This window comes from Thermobia domestica, chromosome 1, assembly GCF_964235325.1.
Source record: "Thermobia domestica chromosome 1, izTheDome1.hap1.1, whole genome shotgun sequence".
NCBI lineage: Eukaryota > Metazoa > Arthropoda > Insecta > Zygentoma > Lepismatidae > Thermobia > Thermobia domestica.
Genome location: NC_137454.1, coordinates 290,707,933 through 290,729,863, shown reverse-complemented (window position 1 = coordinate 290,729,863; position 21,931 = coordinate 290,707,933). Strand labels below are relative to the sequence as shown.

Genomic DNA, 21,931 nt, shown 5'->3' with positions numbered 1-21,931 from the left:
ACTGGAAATAATCACAAAATGTTTCTACTGATGCTGGTTGCAAAATGTGAATCAAAACTGCTGCCTCTAGAAGCATATATAAGTCGGACTTTTTTGAGGATTGTGAATTCTGGCAGAGAGACGGTGGAATTGGTTGATTCTCGTGCTGAAAGAATTCATCCAAGTCAAGTTGTTGTGTTTGACTGACGCGTAGTAAGCGAAAGAATAGTTCATTGTCCATCTTAAGTAATTTTATTTCATTTCTGTTTGTTTTATTCTTTTGGAGGGAAGAATGAAGCACTAGAGATTTTTTTTTCATGGGTGAAAAGAATGGCTTGGTACATTCTACTAATCTTTCTTGCACAAATTCCTTGTACTATTAGACCCTTTTTCTTCTGCTGAATATAGGGATTCAATTATATCACTGCTATAGATGATTCTGAAAGCAACATTAACAAGTCCACTATTTTCTTCAAACGGATTCCCCAATTCGACGAAAACTTCTTTCATCTTTTCAACAGACGATTTAAATCTTTCTTGCATCGACGAGTAATCTTCATGGTACTTATTATCAGGATCATATTCATTATATGACATTTTGAATTCATTAATTAGTCTACTAATTTCTGGTTTCGCTGTCATCCATTTGACAAGAGCATTGTCGTCGTGTAAGAGACCAATCGCCCCGCCATCCCCTTTTATAATTTTGTTATTCTGTTCGTGAGCCTGATCTATAGCTATTGCAGAGAAAGGTCTTGATGTCTTTCTTATCACAAATTAATCCATTTCGAAAGCATTCATAATCTCAGGGTGTGTTTCTTCCAATTTCTTCAAATCTAAAATGCAAACGGGAAGCCCACGAGCATAGTTGTAGTGGTCCATTGCGAAAAGCGATTCTGCCATTAGTTTTAGTGTTTCAACGTAGAGCTTAAAATTTCCATGACGTGGCTCTGATGTAAATTAAGAGTAGAATCACGAGACGGTAATATATTATCCAAAACTTAAACGTTGGACACGAAGATTCCTTTTCAGTGCACCAGTCATTGAAAGATTGCTCTGATGAAGAATTCTGATATGTATCACGCAGCAAATGATGTAAAACTGTCAGAATAATCTAATGAGCAAAACGAGCTTTTGTAATGTGAGTTACTTTCAATAAACTGTCAGCGGTTCCTGGTGTTGCTATATCTGACTTGCATAAAATTTCTACCCAACCACTTCCATCTAACCAATTGCCTATAAGACGCAGGAAGGCTTGTTCGATGTGTAACCCTCCCAGCATCAGAATTTGATGATCTTCGCCATATAACTCTGGCCAATTCCATTGAATTCGTTTCCCCAAGGCAAATAGTGGTTGATCCATTACAAGAACCGGAACTTGTCCTTTGTTGAGTTTGTCTGTAAGTTCTCGCACAACATTCATTTCGTGCCGTATCATAGCAACAGACTCAAGAGTCTTCCTTAAACAACGGAAGCAGGTAGTATATACTTGGCATTTGCAGAGTTTTCAGTTTTCGAGGCATGGTGTACAGACCAAATGCAAGTAGTGTCATTTTTTAAGCATGCTTCAAGCCAACACTCCTAGTTTCTTTTTCTGCAAAAAATTCACTTCGTGGAAGAACTTTCTCTACAAACTGCGGGTTCTGTTGAGGTAAAACTGGTTTCTTATTAGTGATATAAGCAGGAGGTACTAGAGCATAATTATCGGGGAGAGCAAGAGCAGTTCTCATTTTTATATTCACTTATCCAGTGAGACATGGTCACATCGAATGCCAGGGTTAACCTTAGAAGGATGCTGGAAAATAGAAATGCTCGTACCATGAAAAGAATCCTTTTGTTGTTGTGCTAGAAGGATTGTGGTCAATATTATGTAATACTGCAACGGTTAAAATACCTCGACGAAGAGTGGAAGGACACACCCATTTCGTCACTTTGATTTATCAAGCACTGAGAAAGACTTGAAGATATTTCCTGTACACATGTAGACGAACTGCCTAGTGAATGCAATTCATTTATGAGAGTTTTTTTTTTTTTTTTTACGAGTTTTAGCATACACGCTCAGCCCAACATAGAGAGGAAGAGGTGGCTCGCGATTGCGTTTATGCCTTGCTGCTTCTGTTTCAATATCGCCTGCTTTTTGATGGAAGTTATTTGACTAATAGTTGAAGTTGCTTGACTTGCGTTGCTATCAGGGGTGACAGATGAACCATAAAGTAACATATTAACAGCAGCTATTAGTGAAGGAGGAACAGAATCTTCCTGACAGTGATTCTCAAATTTTCCTGCAAAATGACTCTTGTGGTTTGCCGTATCCTTTCGAAGCATCTTAACAACACGACTTAGTACCATAGCATCTTCATCAATGTCTTTCTCCAGCTCACTTATTAAGTCAGATCCTTCTGAGGGTAAAACATATTCTCTGCCAGACAGATGAGCTGTTAGCTCTGGGCTGTGACGAAGAATCCTTTCACGAAATCTTGTACTATGAACTTCTATTTCTTCTGATTCAGGCTTCTTCATAATCGTCATTAACCGTGTTTTGTACAATTTAAGAAGATCGCTCATTTTGAATCGACGACTTTTTGGTAACACAAGAATTGCGTAGGCGCCTCAAATTTGCCTTTTTGTGTGATTCCGAACTATTCTCGCCGAAACATTACACGGGATTTACGTCATTGTTACTTTCAATAAAAATACTTCGACAATAGTGCAGTTGTTATTACTCCAAATTTTTTTAAACCCTCAGTTCTATCTGATTCTTTTGATGTATTTCGAAACATGATTTGGAGTCCAATCCTTCCCATACTTACTCTGTGCGGCAGAAGGATGGGGGAGAGAAAAATGTTTGTTATTACTTTGTCGTACTTGTTTATAAATCTAGATACTTCAATCAATATTTCGAAAAAGGCTTATCTATGGATGATAATTAATGGCCGCCATATTGGATTCATATAACCGGGCTTGGTCAGGCTGTCTTGTGCTCTCGTGAAAATGGGACTTATGAAGAACACATAACAAGAGAATGATTCGTTTCGTACAATGCAGCATCCACCACTGATGTTTTATTACGGTAAATGAACCCTCGTTTGAAATTTGGGAAAATCAATCGACTCAATGTAAATCTTTAAATTGTCATAACTTTGTTGTTTATTAACCAATCTGAATGAACTATGCACCAAACGAAAGATAATTTAACACTCGTTAAAAAGTTATACGGCATCGTTTTCGATAATCCCAGCCGTTTACTCGTTATTTTAAAAAATATGAATAAACTCCATCATAAGAAATGTAAAGTTCCAAATTAAATAATTTCTGTAGGTGTTAATTTCAGTGTTAGGTAAAAACGTTTGCTAATTTATTAGACCCTGTTATCTTCTACGTCGTTTAGTTTTTGAATCGTGAAGATTGGACTATTAGTTAAAGAGATATAGGCCTCTAAAACCAACACTATGAATTCGCAGAGGCGGCCATCTTTGATAGCCGCCGTATTGGATTCTGGCCACCTGTCGGAGTGGGGCCACTTTGATTCCTGCTTAGTTGGATCAGGGGAACAACATATCCGAGTGGCACCTTTTTAACACAAAGTGCAGGGTTTGGCCATTTTTTTGCCTTAAGCTCCCCTACTAAGTAATATGAAATGAAACTCTGACAAATAATACAAAGCCGAGTACTTATGTAGGTTGTTTCTCGAAGTTTGTGATACCTTATTGTCCTTAGTTTGCAACACTAAATAAGTGTGGTTTTATTGTTTCTGTAGATTTGAAATTTGTAATAACCTGACGTAGTGCCACTTGAAAAAATAACTTTATGTTAAGATGGTATCACTGTTAGTCTGCCAGAGTATTTCAAACAATGTCGCCTTGCCGATACTTGGCTAGTGCAAAATTTCAAAAGTTATAAGGGCGTTTCAAGATCAATGATCCATCCTATCTATCTATCTATCTATCTATCTATCTATCTATCTATCTATATATATATGTATGTATGTATATCTTCTACACTATATCCTACGCCGCACATCTGTGCAATATTGTTTTTTCTTCTTCTCTTGCAGGGTTAAGATCCTGTAGCTATCTACATAATACGTGCACAGGATTTTCGATAAAGATATAAGTATTCCAAGCCTTGTCCAAATTTCATTTTAGGGGTTCTGTTTCAATAATGCTATTGTTCGATATCAATTTTACTTTGCTTTATATAATGTTGGTCTGTAGATGTTAAAAAACACCTGAAATGACACTTTTTGGTTTAATGTCACCAGATTATGTCGTTAAGTTTATCTAAAGGAGTCGGATGATTAATGAAATTCACTTATTGTGCCCACAGAGATTCGAACCTGGGATCATGCATACGCGCTAACCACTACACCAGCAGGGAGGTCCTGTAAATTTTAAACGCTGAAATCGTTCTAATGTAGAAAGTTTATTCACTTTTCCTCCGACTTTCACTGTATGCTTAATCTTCTCGTTCGTTCTTTTCGCAGCAGAAAGACAAAACCCTATGGGGAAAAATATTGGCCTTACTAAAACGAAATGATGACGACTCTTAATGGATTCTTTTTTTCACTCTAAAGGAGTTCATACTACCATAATGGAGTCAAGAGTCCGTTCACTCGGAGATCACCTGGGTTTTTCACCACGACAATATTATTAAGAGTTTCAGACGAAATAAACCAGAGCAATGCTGCTCTAACTTCCCTACAGTACAGTTCAGTAATTTTTTTCCGGTTCAAATCCGGCTTCAAAGGAAATCACTCTGGGCCTGCTAAATGTGTGCAAATTGTTGAAACGCGTGCTTAAGAGATCCTTGTTCAAGACGTCTCAGTGAGTTATAACGCGTGGCAGAACTGTTGCTAACGATGTACTGATGCTCAAGATTATTATATCAAGGTATTTTAAGTGTATGTAATCCTGTCTTAAAATAAAAGAATTTTATGTAATCAGCCTCATTTACTCTCTGGATAGATCGTATACATAATATAAATTACTAAATGAACTTACGAATATTCGACGAGAAGGAAAAAAGAAACTTTTTAATAAATTTGAAATTCATGTATTTCTCAATTTCGTGTGTAGTAAGTTCATTGATGAAACTAACTAAGTTGATAATAAAATATCTATGTTGGTAATTCATTAATATTGTTGTCTGGATTATCTTATGCACAGATAAGTTTACTGCTTTTCCCCAAGAAGTCAAAACTGTTTTGGAATTCACCTTCGATAACATTACGTAATTCATATCCATTAATGTATTATTCTTTTTTTTTTTACCCATTTTTAGCTTACTAACCAAAAACATCAAATCTCTTGAAACATGTAAACATGAATCTTGTCTGACAAGATGATCATAACCATGTTGACCAAAAGTAATAAACCTACTAGTTTCAAAAATTTTTGTTAATAGTGCAATTAAAAAATAAATATAGACTCGGCATGGAATACATAAAATTCGAACTTACCCCAGCACCAGTTAGTACTATGATTTTACTTGAACCTTTTAACAAGCGTACAACGTCATCTAAAGTATTTATATGTCTCAACTTCTCTCGACGAGGTGGTTCACTGAGGACATTAACAATAATCTGAAATAATAATAATAAAAAAAGTTAGATTCACGTTGCACTTTTCATTTTTTAACAAAGATGATAACCGTAGTTCATGTTTCCATTATGAAACGAAGAAAACCACTATCTACAATCAAAATGGTTTCCAACATTGGATTCATGCTACGAAAACTTATGAAGTTCTTTGTTTTCATCAGCTTTCTGTATCATTAAGAAAAACATCACACAGCTTATGATTAAATTCAGTATAATATCGAGTGAAAAAAATTGTTCGTTCTTATTGGTTCATTGTAATTTTGTTAGTGTATGTGATTATATTTACACTATTTTCTAATAAGACATGCATTTCTATCCCAACTTTGGGATGGATTCCTTTGCTATATATATATATATATATAATGTAAAACTGAAGTTTTCAACAATGGAAATTTCTGCAATTATCATCAGATTAACAGTGTTGCCAATGCAACACAAAGTTGTATTTTTTTAAATGGTATTACGTCAAACTATTACACATTTCAACACTACATGTTGGATGAAAACAACAAAATCGCAACCATTACGAACTACGGACACTACATAATCATAAACATCTTTTCACAATCAAATTTTGGCGGTCACTACAACATGCAAATAAGACAGATGGGGCAATGCATACCCACAGTGGCTCAGTGTCAAATACTATGATCATGATATGAGGGATTTGAAATAAATGAAAAGAAAAAAGGAAGGGGGTTACAAGAAATCGGAAATTTCACTGTTTTCAAAAGGTTTTATTTCAAAAACGTACTTAAGTATCACATCGTCTTATAGATGGTTTTCAAAGGTGATAACTCCGTCTACGGTAATTTGTTATCTCAAACTGTTACCGAAATGAGAAACATAGGTAGAGATTGCTATAGTACTTAAAATGATACATTTGTAGGAACTTTTGCTACTTCTATGATATCACAGCAAATATTTCGTAGTTGTACAAATTCCCGCAATTACGTAATTTTAAGCAGCATTACAAAGTTTACCGATGTTCGTCACACCTTCGGAAAGGTTGAGACATCAAATTGCTGTAAACTGCATTGTAATCTCTATGTCTACTGAAAATCATCCATGTGATTGGATATAGAATTTGTCCCAGCAGTTTTTCAACAGAAATGCTTTTGAAAAACGTGAAATTTTCAATCCCTTGTAATTTCGTTTCTATTTGTTAGAAATAACTCATATTACAGTCGGAGTATTCAGCACTAACGTACTTTTGATGTACACTGTCATATGCGTCTAACTTGAGTTACTGCTGTTGTAGTGGCCTTCACATTTTGATTATAAAAAGTTTAAGATGTAGCGTCCTTGGTTTGTAACAATAATTAATAAGTGCGATATTGTTCGTATTCGCTTATCACGTAATTCGGAAACCATGAAGGAATACCCTGACGTAGTGCTATTTGAAAAAATACAACTTTATGTTGTGTTGGTAACACCGTTAATGCAGTGATATTGCAGGGTATGTCAAACTACGTCCTCTTGCTGGCATCTACACCGAATGTATTTTTTTCATCTATTAGTTATAAGTGCGTTTCACGACAACGATCCCATTCTGCATATAGAGAAAAAAAAATTCAAAGCAGCCATTGAGAACATATTTACTTACCAGAAAATAGTAAAAATATTGTCATACAACACGAACATTTCTATAAGTAATCTCGTATGTGAATAATGAATGGAAATCAATTTTTATGGTACGTTACACCAAATAAATTAAACAAAGCCCGAAAAGAATCACGTGGTTCTTAACACATTCGAGACGGAGCCCGCCACATAGGCGGGCTATTTTATTTTCTTCAGTGGACGGAGCCCGCCTACCCGGCGGGCCTAAGGTTTCGTTACTTTGAATGGCAAACGCATGTCCGTAGCTGGCTTTCGACTTCTCAGTTATATTTTGTGATGCCTCTAGTACTTGTAAACAAAATCGGGATGGAAATGCGACCAGTCCAGAATGAGGGAGGGTCGTTGACCTTTAGAGACTGTTTCCGCGCAAATTTGTCAATTGTGCTTCAACCGAAGCAGCTCTGAATGATTGCTCTTGCTGTTTAGTAGCTTCTTTTCATTCATAATGGACAATTTGGGCGAAGAAGAGATACGAAATATACTATATCAGATGGATTTGGATTCTGAATCTGAAATCGATGACTCGGACAATGACCCGGATTACGTGGACGATGATAATATGCGAGGTAAGTTCTTTTTTTATTTACTCGGCAATAATTGGAACAATAAAGTTTTGGCATGGGGACAAAAATCTATCTTTGTAATATTCCACAATATACAGCGATGGTGTGTTCAAATGAGGAACTATCCACACGGATAGACAGTGGCGTACTTAGAAAAATATTTGGGGGGGTGAATTAGGAATGTTATTTTATAGAAGTCGCGGATATTTTGACATAGCACGTGGATATTACCAAAGTTTCGAGTTTACAGGCATTGATATTAGAGTTTCGTGCATCTGGCTGTTTATAGCATTTTTTCTAGATAGATAGTGGCGTATCTCGAAAAATATTTTGGGGAGCTTTGGGGAGAAATATTTACCGCGAATGTAAAGTCCGTGCAGATAAAGGCGAAGTGTCCACAGGTAAAAGGGTACGAAAAGAAGCTGGGAGTGTGCTAAATGTTGTGTAGCTCTATGTATGCGAGATTGTTTCAACAAATGCCATCAGAGAACGCGATATGAAAAATAAAATGACATCAGTTTATAAGCAGCCAATTTTGTGCATGTAATGCGTGTAGCAATCAAGTGCAAGGCTAATTACTAAAACTTTGAAAATAAATGCCTTGTACATGAAATCTTTTCAACCTTCAGATTTATATAGGTTGCATCAGTTTTGATTGATTACTAATAGAATAAAAATAAGTATACTGCAAATAAATAATTATCCTTGTATTTGTAAATGCAATGAATGTAATATTTTAGTGCAAGGCGCATTACTTGTTTATTATAAGGAAAACATTGTGAATGTTATATACAGAGTGGCCCTTATCAACATACAATAGGGTATATAGAGATTCGACATCATCAACATACATAACTTCTATACCTTGGGTGTATCGGTTTGATTCATTTGCAGCACAAATCAGCCTTGCACTAAATTCTTAGTGTAAACCAATATTTCGCAATTTCATGATATGCAATCGCTGTTAGGTTTTTGTGTTTAATTGTGAATGATGTAACTGCTTGTAAAAGTTATTATATGTACCTCAGTATTCAATTGTATTGCTCGTCGGACTTTTTTTTATAATTGCAAAAAGAGTCATTTATAACAAATAAATAAAAATACATAGAAATGAACAAATGACTTGAGATTTGTTTATTAAATAGTCCTGAGTGTATATGCTCAAAAATAAAAGATTTTGTAATTGCATTCTTTGTAGCAGATTTTTTTACAAAATTCCAAAAACATGGTAAAACTGCCGTCCTGAGGGAGAAACCATGCAAAGAGGGCCTCCGACTCGAATGTGTTAAAGCAAACAGAGATTCTACAACAAAGCCACTATATTACTTTCTCGTAAAATGTTTCTGCAATAAGAAACAACTTCATGGTTTCCAAATTCATATTCTATGACTGAAATCAACAAAACCGGTGAACAGTGCAGTCATAGGAATCTAACAAACTCTATTAAAATAACATGAAATTATAACGGGATATACCTTCCAAAGAGTAACATCATCCAATTGTTCTGGTATTTGCGTACCCTCCGGAACTAGATGAAGTAATACATCCCTGGGATTGGCACCCATTACCATCTGTTTCTGGACCCAACTCATCGACCCTGAAAGAAAGTTACAAATTTAACTGAACCTCTCAATACACAAATATATAATTTTCTTTATATATATATATATATATGCGTATGTATATGGTTATTATTGAAGATTATATTTCATAATATCTGCAATGTACTACCTTCGTAATTAATATAAATAATGCAACTCAAAACTGTACAATACTTCTCATTTTTTATTTAATTGAGGATGATTAACTTAAAAATGCTATGCAACAGCCACACACAAAAATATTAGCTGTAACATACTTAAAACTGATGTTCCGTTTAAAATGCACTTGCCTAGCTTGTAATATAAAAACAAACAAGTTTGATTTTAGGTACTATTTGACGCACAATGTTCAAGTTAAATAACAAAATCTATAATTAATAGTATTGTTAAAAGTCAAATAATACCATACTCAAAATATTTTAACAGCACTCAAATTTAGGCTTCTGTTCATCCTCTTATTTCAACATGTAATGTTCCTTTAATGTTACTGATATACTGTTGTGGAAATATAGAATGTGAGCACAAGCAAGTCAACGTTGTAACTTCTGATCAAATCATCCACTGAAGTTCTACTAAAAAGATATGACATCTTTGATATACTATTTCGAGTCTAATTTACGCCAGAAGTAACTTCATGCCTATCACTTCTGGTAGAATCAATTTAAGTGCTTTTCGATTGATTTGATTTTGATTATAGCGTCCTTTTCCAGCAGCGACGGTATGAGACGTGGACCTACAGCTTAACGTATAATTTGAACCACATGAATTCAACCTCGATCCAGAGCAGCTGCCTACTTCGTTGATATTACTCTTTCCCACATGACCAATTGGAAACACCTCGCTTGGCCACTTTCTGACACAGGTTGTCCTATTTACTTCACTCAGAACAACTAATACTATTTCCTTTTCATCGTTTGCGATGCAGTTGATTAGATTATAACAAACGCTAAAACGAATATCAATAAAGTTGTAAAATACGATTCTACAACGTACTTACAACGTGAGGTATATAATCATCTTGTGAAATCACTGCAGAGTTCTTTAAACGTGATTTTTGTAATTTTGGCTATAGTTATCCGTGTTTAGCATTAAAGAAATTTATCAGATTTGTAACGGTTTAGATTTCGATTTAACGTAAAATAATTTAATTTTTATGCGTAAGTTAAGTTAGTTGAAGTGTAAGTTTAGTTAATCAACCTTCTTTTTTTTTATCTAAATAGAAATATTCGTGAAGATTCCAAATTCTTACTGAAGTATTATCCCAGCAAGGAAATTTATGACTATTTTGTGCGACATTCTTAATATATATATATATATATATATATATATATATATATATATATATATATATATATATATATATATATATACCAGAAAATATACTGCAATTATAATACAAATTCTGCATGGAGGTGTGGTTTTATTAATTTCAGGTATTAAAGGAAATGAAGTTCGGAACACAGTATATTAGTCATACATCTGTTATTTAACATGAATTATGAAGTCGACGTAAAATGAAACAGAACAAAAAACAGCAAGAATACGAAGTTACTTCGCTTTAATGTTCCTACATATTTAATTTTTTTTCTATTATCTAAATCGGAACCTCATTTTCTCAGTAACATCGATATGATTACTCCCTCCGGAATACTTCCATCACACATATAGACTGGTCATATTCCTGTTTACTTGCGGCATACGAGTAGTTCTCACATAATCATCTTAAGCTAATAACAATAATATGGCACGTGAAACCTCGCAGTTCTAATCCTCTACTTTGTGGTATATCAAAAACAATGAAATAAATACTAGCTGTCATACTAATTTCCCCTAATACATTTATATCTTTTGGAGGAAAATTATTATTCCATATATTAATTGCCATGATACATTTATCTTGTTTTAACATTACAAGTTATAGTAATTACATGGTATTATTTTCTCTGGCAGACATGTTAAATCACTCAACTCTATTACTACTACTAACTATGCGATGATGTACCATGAACTATATACATATGAACATATGAAGTGTAACAACGATAAAAAAAACTGCATGTTAGCACTTTCATGATAATATATAGAACATTGTATTACGGAGGAAATAATAAACTTAAGGGATTATTTCTGGCCGTTAAGATAAAGCTAGCGAGAACAAATATTAAGCTTAATTATTATGGACCAGCCATTTGTAATTCAGAGCAGCAAGCGATCATGCTCGAACATCACATAAATGAGGCTACTGTATTAAGTTCTACTACGAACTTCCCATTTTATGTTTATATAAGTATTTTATGTTCGAAGATTCCCCGCCAGTTACTTTATCAATAGAAACATGAATTATCGGATATCTGAAAGGGAGCTAAGAATTTCAGATTTCAATGCTTGAATTAGAACTAATTTTGAATTATTAATTTTGTAAGGCCTAAACTCATTGCAACACGAAACTTCGTTTGTTTGCTTATGGTAGTGGAGAAATACTCGGAATATACTTGAGATGGTGGCCCCGTACTTTTAGCCGAACATTACGACACTAGCCATTTTATCAAATAATCTGATATTATATACGCACAGCTTTAAGTTCACACTGAGTTAACGGTATTGCTGGTGAAATTATCATTGCATCAGCACAGTCGGCGCCATCTTGGAATTCGAAATAATCTCAGCGACGGGATATTAAAAAAAAAAAAAAAAAAAAAAAAAAAAAAAAAAAAAAAACTGGGTACTGAAACAGCTTACACACCAAATCCAAACTCCATTCCTCTCATGAGTTTGACCTCCCTTCCTCCCTTCAGGCCAAACCCTCGTCCCATTGACCCGTAGTTTCTGGTCCTGGCTAATTGCCTTGACCACCTATCATGGACTTATTAACGACGTTAGAGATTCCCCCCCCCCCCAAAAAAAAAAGTTAGATACACTTTAGCAGGAGCTCGTGTCTTCTCAAAACTTTTAGGTTAGGCCAAACTTTAAATTTAAAACAGGTTTCGTCCAAAGGTTGGTGCAATTCGCACTTTTATAATTTCCAAACCACTGAGCTCCAAATCCCTATTCACAAGCCGCTTCGATATCTTCCTTTTTTCTGCGTTTTACGTATTTTCGGCTCTCCCCAACACAATACATACGTACATGCACTATAAACGAATCTAATTTCTTGGTAATATTTAGTGCGCATACCTATTATCATTTCCTAAAATTTCCCGTTTAATAATAATAAAAAGCAGAACTATATGTACATTTTAGAAACTTTCGGATTCCAAGGTTCACCTAAAACACAAAGTCTCATTTCCGAGTACTTCCGGTTACAACAACAAACAAACAGGAGAAAATCTTCTCTCCGGAGACACGGTTATACAGTAGATTATTAAAATTTAACCTTTGTTGACCGATACCATAAAATATATATCCCGTTAGGCATACCAGGGTGTATCCGATTCTAATATGTATATTAATGAATGAGAACAATTATAGCGCCTAATATAAACAATGAAAGGAAACTGAAGGCATATTATTTCTTCTTCATATTAGTACGATTTAAGTGAGTATGCCTATATCCTAAGTTTCTTTTGTCATACCCAATTTTAAGTCCATGGCACTCCTAAGCTAGTAAAATATAAATGCACGTAAATATTGAAACATCATTATTATTGAAACAGTAGAAATAATGTTATTATATATGTGCAGTTTAAGTATACGGCCACCTTCATCTACCGGTAATAACAACATACACCCATACGAAGGAATAACTTATCAACCTGTAAACATAAACCTCCATTTACAAACACCACGAACACACAGTTAATATACCAAATAAAACGCAAATATATGTATCAGGTGTGTAGGTTAAAAATATGGGTACCACCATGCACTGAAGTAAACTCAACAAATTAACATCAAATACAGTTATATACGACCGCGTCTCTAAACGTAATTTAACACAAAAGGGCTGCAGTACTGTAAAAACAATGAGGGTACAGATTAATTATAACCAATCAGAAACGACATAATGTAGCGTTACTGAGAAATAGGTACGGTACATATTTTGTTAACGATTAGCTGAATACCCAATCAAAATTAATGGCAACGCTGAAAGAAACCACGGTTTAGAGAGAATTACTTTGTAAACACTGCGGATCTGGAAGTTACTATCAATAAGAAATAATTGAATTCCATAAGAACGGTCATTTTGTCGTCTTAAAAAATGTTAGGCCTTGATGTTTGGCAGTCATGCCCTAAAGATACAAAGCAAATGTAGATGAATGATGATGAAGTCATGTGACAACATCCATAATTTTTTTTCTTTCTTTTAACTAGACATCTACACAGTGTTACCATGTTTCGAAACAAAACTTCACTCCAAAAATACTGCCTTACAAAATACCCCCTTCCTAATTTCATTACACGCTAAAATATAATACAATAAACCAATGAGCTTATCGTATTAAACTCAAACGGTTTGCTTGTTTACGTTGCTGTCTATGAAACTTGTAACATCACGAAAGACACATATGATTAGAACGAAGTTTGTATCACAGATGCGTTACATAACTGCAGAAATTGGTACAATTTCAGAATTGTACAATACTTCTAACTTTCATAAATCACTATATTGTGAAATATGCAAGTAATGTAATCAGAAACTCTGTACATCGAGCTAATGAAAAAACAGGTAATGGAATACGTTTTTGAGAAATCATTTGCGAGGGCACACAACTTCGACAAACTCTGCTAGAAGACTGTGATCAACAATATCTGATCCCTGTACTGATGACCACTATGTCAGGTGATTGTGCAGGGCAGTAATATAGCGGTATCTATCCATTCCTCGAAAATGTCTTTTACATCCCAAAATATATGTGGCCGGGTAATGTCCTGCTGAAGTATGGCGTGTCAGAAGTTATCTGAAGGAAGGATATGAGCACGCATCTAGGTCTTTCCTGATGTAACGGTTACTATTGAAATTGCCTTCAATGCATACTAGCCCAGAGCATGACTTGCACCGAACGGCTCTACACATTATTACATCTAGAGTTTGGCCGTTATGACGTTCAACAAAAAACACCGGTAAATTACGCTTACTACGACAGTGTTAATGCGTATGTAGCCATTGCTGTAGAATACATTGAAGCGAAACTAGTCTGAAAACATGAGCATTTTCCACTCAGCACGCCAGCGAAAGTGTAGAAGCGCCCATTGTAGCCGAGAAGTTTCTAGTTCTGTGTTAATGAAAGTTGATACATAAGAATGCGTGCCACCAGTCAGCCAGTCGATGTTACGGACTTTTGACTGACAGTACCTGTTGAACGTCGGTTGGAAATGGGGCAACGTACCAACATTAAATTCTGTTTCAAACTGATTTAAAGTGCAGCAGAAACGTCTTATATGATTTAAACTTTTTATTGCAGTGAAGTATTGAGCTGTAAGAACGTGTTTAAGGGATGTGCAAGATTCTGTGATGATCGAGAGCCGAATCAAAGCTCTATTCACTGTTTTCTTTGTTTCCAAAGACATCATTAACAAGGAATTCCTCCAAAGTTGAGTTGATTTTGAGTTTAACGTCCCTTTCAGCACCGAGGCTATATGAGACGGGACCGACTGATTAACGTTGACTCCGAACCACATGAGGTCTCGCTGGGAATCGAACCCGGGTCTCCTACGCCAAAGGCGCGTACACTAACCGCTTACCCACGAAGCTCAATTCCTCCAAAAGATCACACTGTGAACGCCGAGTATTACGTGGATGTTTTGCAACGTCTATTGGCTAGGATTCGTAAAATTCGACCTAAACATTGGCAACAAGTCTCACGGTCTCCTGTTACATAACAATGCACTCGTGCCTAAGAGCAGGATAGTACGCTAGATTGTGACCAGAAAAGGGATCGCGGAGATCGATCCCCATATTCTCCAGATTTGGTTCCATGTGATTGCTGGGTATATCCGAAACTGAAATTGGCGTTGAAAAGAAAGAGTTTCAACGCCATTTTAGACATCCAAAAAGTTCTGACCGCGATTTTGGAGGTAATTCCAAAACTACTAATGTATCACTAAGTTCTATAACCGCTTAAATGTTGACTCACGAGGTATCTATTTTGAATAAACGGTATTGACACCTAAGTCCATGACGTCTTGTCTTTCCTCAATAGTCATTTTTCCAACTGAACAAACTATGTATCTGTACACACAAGTCTACTGTCGTCACACTAATTCAGCGTCGAACTAACACTGTGGATGGCGCTGCGCGCCTCATCACTGCCACGCGAACATTATACCGTGATGTGGTCACTTTGTTCGATCCACTATTCAATCGGTTCTTTTCTGTTCACTGCTTACACTCACGCATAAATATTATGGAAGGGCGCCCTGTACGTATATCAATTTCGCGGTTCCAGAAAGTCGGCTTCCTGTAGACCGAATACGTGGTTCTATTCGAACGCAGTCGTCCATTTATGCGCCCTTTGACATCGACAATACAAGTTACCCTTGTCCACACGCTTCCTGCTCGTTTAAGAATGTACTGTATTTAATATTAGTGATAATAACGAACTTTATAACATGTAAATATGCGTGTACCGCCTTACTTTCGATTCGTTATAGGATAATGTACGAGCATCTAAACCGATTAAAGAAGGTTGTCTCATATGTAACTATCTTGTGTGATCGTCATATTTAATAGTACTATCTATAAATTTGAAGCACGTTAGTTAAATTGCCATGATCAACGTTTAGTTCTGAAATTGTTATAAATAAATAAATAAATAAAAAGTAGTTTCATAATAAAAATGAAACAGCTAACGTCCACAGTTATGCCCTGTAAGCTAAAGGAGACAGATAAACGTAAATGAATGATGAACTGCTAAAAATAAGTGGAAAGAAAAGGAATACACCCGAGAAAGCACACTAACACATGATGGTGTCCACCATTAACATGGGATTGACTCAACCTAGAAATCCTTCGCTCCGGTTGGCTATCTACTAGCCACAGTGTGCACCCCTCCTCGTTCCGGTATTCTCTCTTTATGTTGTTTTGTACGAAGAAATATTGATGTCTTATCAATTAGGTAATTGGATACGTGTAGAAAACAAGAATTTCTCCCTTACAATGATGTGATATCTTGTGACATTAACGAACTTTCACTTCCAGTTATGTTAGCTTTGGGAGCCGCGGTGGCTCAGTGGTAGAGTGTTAACCTCTGGTGCATGGGGTCCCGGGTTCAAACCATGATCCCGCCAAGTGAACTTTGTGGTGGACAAACACCGTGTACGTGAGTTTCCTCGGGGCCCTCCCGTTTCCTCTCACTTTCTTCATTCCACCATTTTATTCATTTCTCATAAAAATCACCGCCTCCTTTAGCCTAACCGGCATAAGCGTGGGACGTAAAACTCAAAAATTTCATTTCAATATGTTAGCTTTGCGCTGTAATCATGTGTAAAAGATAATGATATAATCTACATCTTATAGTATTCTGAACATAGAATAACCTGTTAATTTCGCTAAGATAATGTAAGCAAAAGAATATTACGTTGGTCACTTGTATAACTTGACCAGTCATTTCTGAAACTAAAGATAACTCATATAAAAAGGTTTCACTAGCTAGTGAATTTTTAAAAATCCTGTCAGCTTACCATTTCTATCAGTAATTTATTTATTCTAGTTATTGCTATTCTTCTATTACCTGCCATGGGCTTCCAGTCTTGCCCGCTTAAATCCGAGAGACCACTTAAATCTGAAAGGTTGCTAACTGTTGATGATACTTCATCTTTGTCGTCAACATTAGAACTATCCAAACTATAACAAAAAAAAAAAAAAAAAAAAAAAAAAAAAAAAAAAAAAAAAAAACGTATATTAAAACTTGAAAAATTAATTTAAAGTACGTTTACAGAACAATTATGCACTTACATGCAAAAATATAATTAACTATTGCAAATAGTCCAATCCTTATAGGCTCAAAAATAGATGTTTAGAAACAAAATCATACAATGGAGTTCGTAGGAGCATTCTATAGAGCTTTCTGATCCAAATTACAGTTACCCAAAATAAAAGTTGTTTCAAGCCGCCATCTTGGAAAATAGCTGCTTTGAGTTTAACCAAATATAGCAGGCATACTAATTCGTTGAATGGAATCACAATAACATAGGCTCTTATGCGATATATAGCACCTAATCCTGATGTCTATAATACCTAGCAAAGGGAAGTAATGGAGGGAAATTATTAAGATTTAACGTCCAAAATTCCCTTTCTTCGACTTTTTTCGGCTGTAACGTGGTAACACTGCATATAAACCAAACTCAAAAGATTGTAAAAGTACACTAATACATATTAAACATATTCTGTACGTTACACGTTAGTCTAACGAAAACAAAGAAAATAATAATTTCCAATTCTTGTAACTGTGCTTATCTGAACTGTTCATGAACAATTCACAAATAGGACAGTTTTCACCCTTTCACTTACAGCTGAAATACGTTTTATATATATCCTTCAAATTACAATAAAACATGTATTGAACTGATGTACGGCAGTTGTTTATAGGGTATAATATTGCGACGTAATAGAGGGAATTTGTAGAAAATTCATTCTAAAATACCCTCTTTTGGAATTATTGCTACTATATCGTTGTGTGCATATGCTACTGAGTCTTACCTGGTCTCAGGGGCGCAGAGCACACTGAACGTTCTTGTCCAGGTGAGGTTTCCGTACCTGCAAACCTAGAACGTATCTTCATTTTTATGTTATTAGGGAGAGCATTTTGGGTGAATGAAAGGTACACAGTTTTCGAGGAGGAAATGTGCGAGTATAAAGGAAACATTCATTCACAGCAAAGGCAGTGTGTGAGGCTTTAAAGCGAGTGCCTTTGTTTTCTAAAACGAATCTAATTTGAAATTTAATTTCCGATAAAATTTTGGGTTAGTGTTGGATTGGAAACAACACAACCTAAAAGGAAACATTCAGATATGAGAGCAGAACGGTGAGTATATGTAATAGAAACTGCAACTGACTCGGATTTGCCAATAAATGAGTACTACTTACGGATTTAGTTCCATCCATTCCAGTTCGTTGTAGTTCGTTCCCAACACTTCACTAATACACAGTTCTTGAAGGTTGTTCAGTGACACTTGTCTTAGTTCGAAGAAGGCGGTGGGAAGGCCTGTAGTCCATTAAACATCTACATTGCTTGGAGATCAACTCTGGGTGGCGACCAATTAGGAATCTGGACTCCAGCTTCGTAGACTGCGAGGCAACCATCTCTTCCTACTTTTCTGTGTGGGCGAAGTTTTCGACAATTTTCCCTCTTTTGGGAGGACCACGAGGGTGTCTCCTAAGGTTCTGAAGTACCCTAAAAGTCTATGACAGTCCTTTTCTCATTTTGGGTATTTTCTTATTCATATTCGTATATGCTTTAGTAACAAAGTAAAACAAATCGGAGTATCTCGCACACAGAGGTGTTGCGTGGTTGCAATTCCGAGGTAAAAAAGCTTAGTGTTATAAGTTGTTGCTTCTATTTGTAACTTCCCTTGGCGTTGTTCGAAGGATCTGGCGTTCCTATCTCAGCAAATCAATTGCTTGTGATGAGAACGTTCTCTTCAATGTGTTTTCATCTTATGTCTGCAGTTTCATTGTATGTTTTTTTTTTTTTTTTTTCTGCTCTATCTGCATATTTGCTTCCGGCTAATGTTGAACTATTGAAAGCTAATTACATGAGACACGAAAAGAAATCGTTCCTATGCAATGGAAAATTAAATTTAGAATAATCGCGTTTCTTGATTATTTCCTTTTTACTCTTTCTGATTTATTTTGTTTTCCTTTTAGAAATTACAAATTAGATCTGTTTTATGATATAAACACAACATTGCATGGAAACAAGATCAAAAGATTCTAAATATGCACTGATAGATATTAAATAGAATTTTATTATGTCAGTCCAATAACTATTAGGATGCTCAAAGAAGTCGAGCTGTCACCATATCATACTAAATTGCCATCAAGACGGCTTTAGGCCATTCTTGATTTGTATTTCAAAAGTTTTTAAGATTTGTTTTTCAGGACTGAAGTAGAAAGTGTCAAGTTGAAAAGGTCACCTTCAACATGTTCTCTTATGCGAGTTCAACAGAAGTTCAAGTACCGCAGAGGCATCCAGGCAAATCTGTGCAGTGTATGGAAAGGAAGCTATTGCCGTAAGGCCCACACGGAGTCTGACAGATTCTGAAGTGAAAATTTAACCTAAGCGATTGCCACCCCCACCCCTAATGTTCTGGTTGTTCATCACTTTGATGAGGAATACATGAACGACTTGATCTACCTTGATCCATATCCCATCCCCAAAGCACTGGGATATTGGCCCTGGAGATGGAAAATGGACATACAACTGTACTGCGACACTTTCAAAGTATGGGAAAGGTTTAAAAATTGGGTTCATGGGTAATGCAGAGAAGAACCAGCGAGTATTTTTTTTTTTAAACTTATCTGCCATCATGAATACTGTCGCCAATAACAACCCATTTTTCCAGTTATTGTTACTGGAGATTATAAATAGCGCCTGTACATGAATTTTAAGCAAAGGAAAAATGGACCAGCCCAAACAGAAAGGAAAACAGCGTTTCAAACCAGATTTGTACCCTCAGAAGACAATGTTGTCTGCTGGGACATGGAATGTATTGTCAACAGTGTAACTTCTACCTCGTAATCATACCATCACCGTTGCTGATAGTGTGAGTAGTACAAACATGCGATCAAGAAAGAATGCCAAACATCCACCTACATCTATTGTAATCCACATGGACGACGATAGACCATTGTGACATACATGAGAACCGCTGCCATTCAACGGCTTCAATGGGAGGTTCTTCCTCATCCAACGTATTCCCCAGATGCGGCTCGTAAGATTACAGTCTTTTCCGGTTCCTGTCGAATGAACTTCGTGGCATATCCTTCAAAAACGATGGTAAGTCCCAAATTTCACTAATGACTTCTATTCATCCAAGCCATTGAGTTTTTTCTTCATAAAGACATTCAACAACCACCTGAACTTTGGTATCAGTGATCTATTACCCGATTAACTCAAACCTCAAAGCAAGAAATGCATCCATTAGTTCGAAATGTAACGAATGATTCAACCCAAAAATAAAATCTATTAAAACTTTTGAGTTAAAAATCAAGAATGGCCTAAAGCCATCTAGATTGCCATTTCACTTTTTCTTTCTTATATTAGGGTACGGTGACTACTACTTCATCCTAATTGCTGTTGGACCGATATAACAAAATTATGTTTAATATCTATCAGTGCACATTTTGATTTTTTTTTAAAATCTTGTTTCCATACAATGTTGCCTTTGTATAACAGCAATAATTTCACAAGAGGGAATTATTAGAGTGAAGTTTGCAAAAATTCCCTCCATTGCTTCCTTATATTAAATACTATAATTAACAGCCGTATACCAATTCCATGTTTATTTTAGTGTAATTCGAAGGATGTATAACATATATTTTAGCCGCAAATGGAAGAGTGAAAGCAATTCTATCTGTGAATGCTCTTGTAGATGTGTTACAGCAGTTCAGATAAGCACAATTATAAGAACTGCAAATTATTATTCCCTCTCAGTTGGAATAATGTGTAACTTACAGAGAATGTTTAATATGTAACCTACAATTTTTGGGGTTTAGTTTTCATGCAGTGTTGCCGTTACAGAAAAAAAAAAAAAAAAAAAAAAAAAAACGAAGAAAGGGGATTTTTGGTATTAAATTTGAACACTTTCTCGTTCTCACTTCCCTCTGCTAGACACTACAGACAACTGCTATACATCGTAGAAAGCCTACCTTATTGTGATTTCAACAAGGTATAATTTGTATCAATCGACTAATTAGTTTGTTTGCTATCTTTGTTTAAACTCAAACCTGCAACTTCATTCCTTGGCAGCTTGAGACAACTTTTATTTTGGAGAATTCATATAATTTGAATCAGAAAGCTCTATGAAATGCTCTTATAAACTTTTTTTTTTTTTTTTGTTTGTATTATTACTACTTCCTAAGATTTCGTATAATGACTAGATTAAATGGTGAGTCGTGAGTCTTGCAGTGTTTTCGAAACCCAGGGAGCAGGAGCGTGTATACGCTGAGATTGACCGTAAGTTCAAGGTCAAATTGGTGTAAGAGGTAGTGTGGCAAGTGGACTATGTACACTCATGTCCAAAATGATTGTCGCATATCTATAAATGTCTTTTTGTAAGAATATAATTTGATAATGATTTTGCAGGTTATATTTAACACTGATACTATGTGTATAATGTGTATATGGAAAATGTATATTTGTTGTAAATTTTACGAAAATTAGAATGAGAAAAACAATGTTGCTAAGTAGACATGGAAGTTTAATTTTCGTTTTATTGTTCTTATTTACTGCTCTTTTGACATGAAATTTGCTACATACATGTTGCCGATTATACACATACTAACATTATAAGAAATACCGGGCGAATTCTTTATCAAATTATATTCCTACAAGAACATATTTATAGACATGCGACAATAATTTTGGATATGAGTGTACCACGGAGGCCACCAGTACGTCAATTTT

General features: G+C 35.5%; 1 protein-coding gene across 1 annotated transcript in view; it reads right to left on the bottom strand.

Moving 5' to 3' along the window:
- Window positions 1-21,931, bottom strand: part of Sirt1 (Sirtuin 1) — an 81,533-nt gene that overhangs the window by 43,650 nt on the left and 15,952 nt on the right. The window contains exons 3-5 of the mRNA XM_081726698.1: window positions 17,036-17,148; window positions 9,240-9,361; window positions 5,438-5,560 (exon numbers count right to left, since the gene is read on the bottom strand). Of these exons, the coding sequence (XP_081582824.1) occupies window positions 5,438-5,560; window positions 9,240-9,361; window positions 17,036-17,148 (358 nt within the window). The remainder of the gene's footprint in view (window positions 1-5,437; window positions 5,561-9,239; window positions 9,362-17,035; window positions 17,149-21,931) is intronic.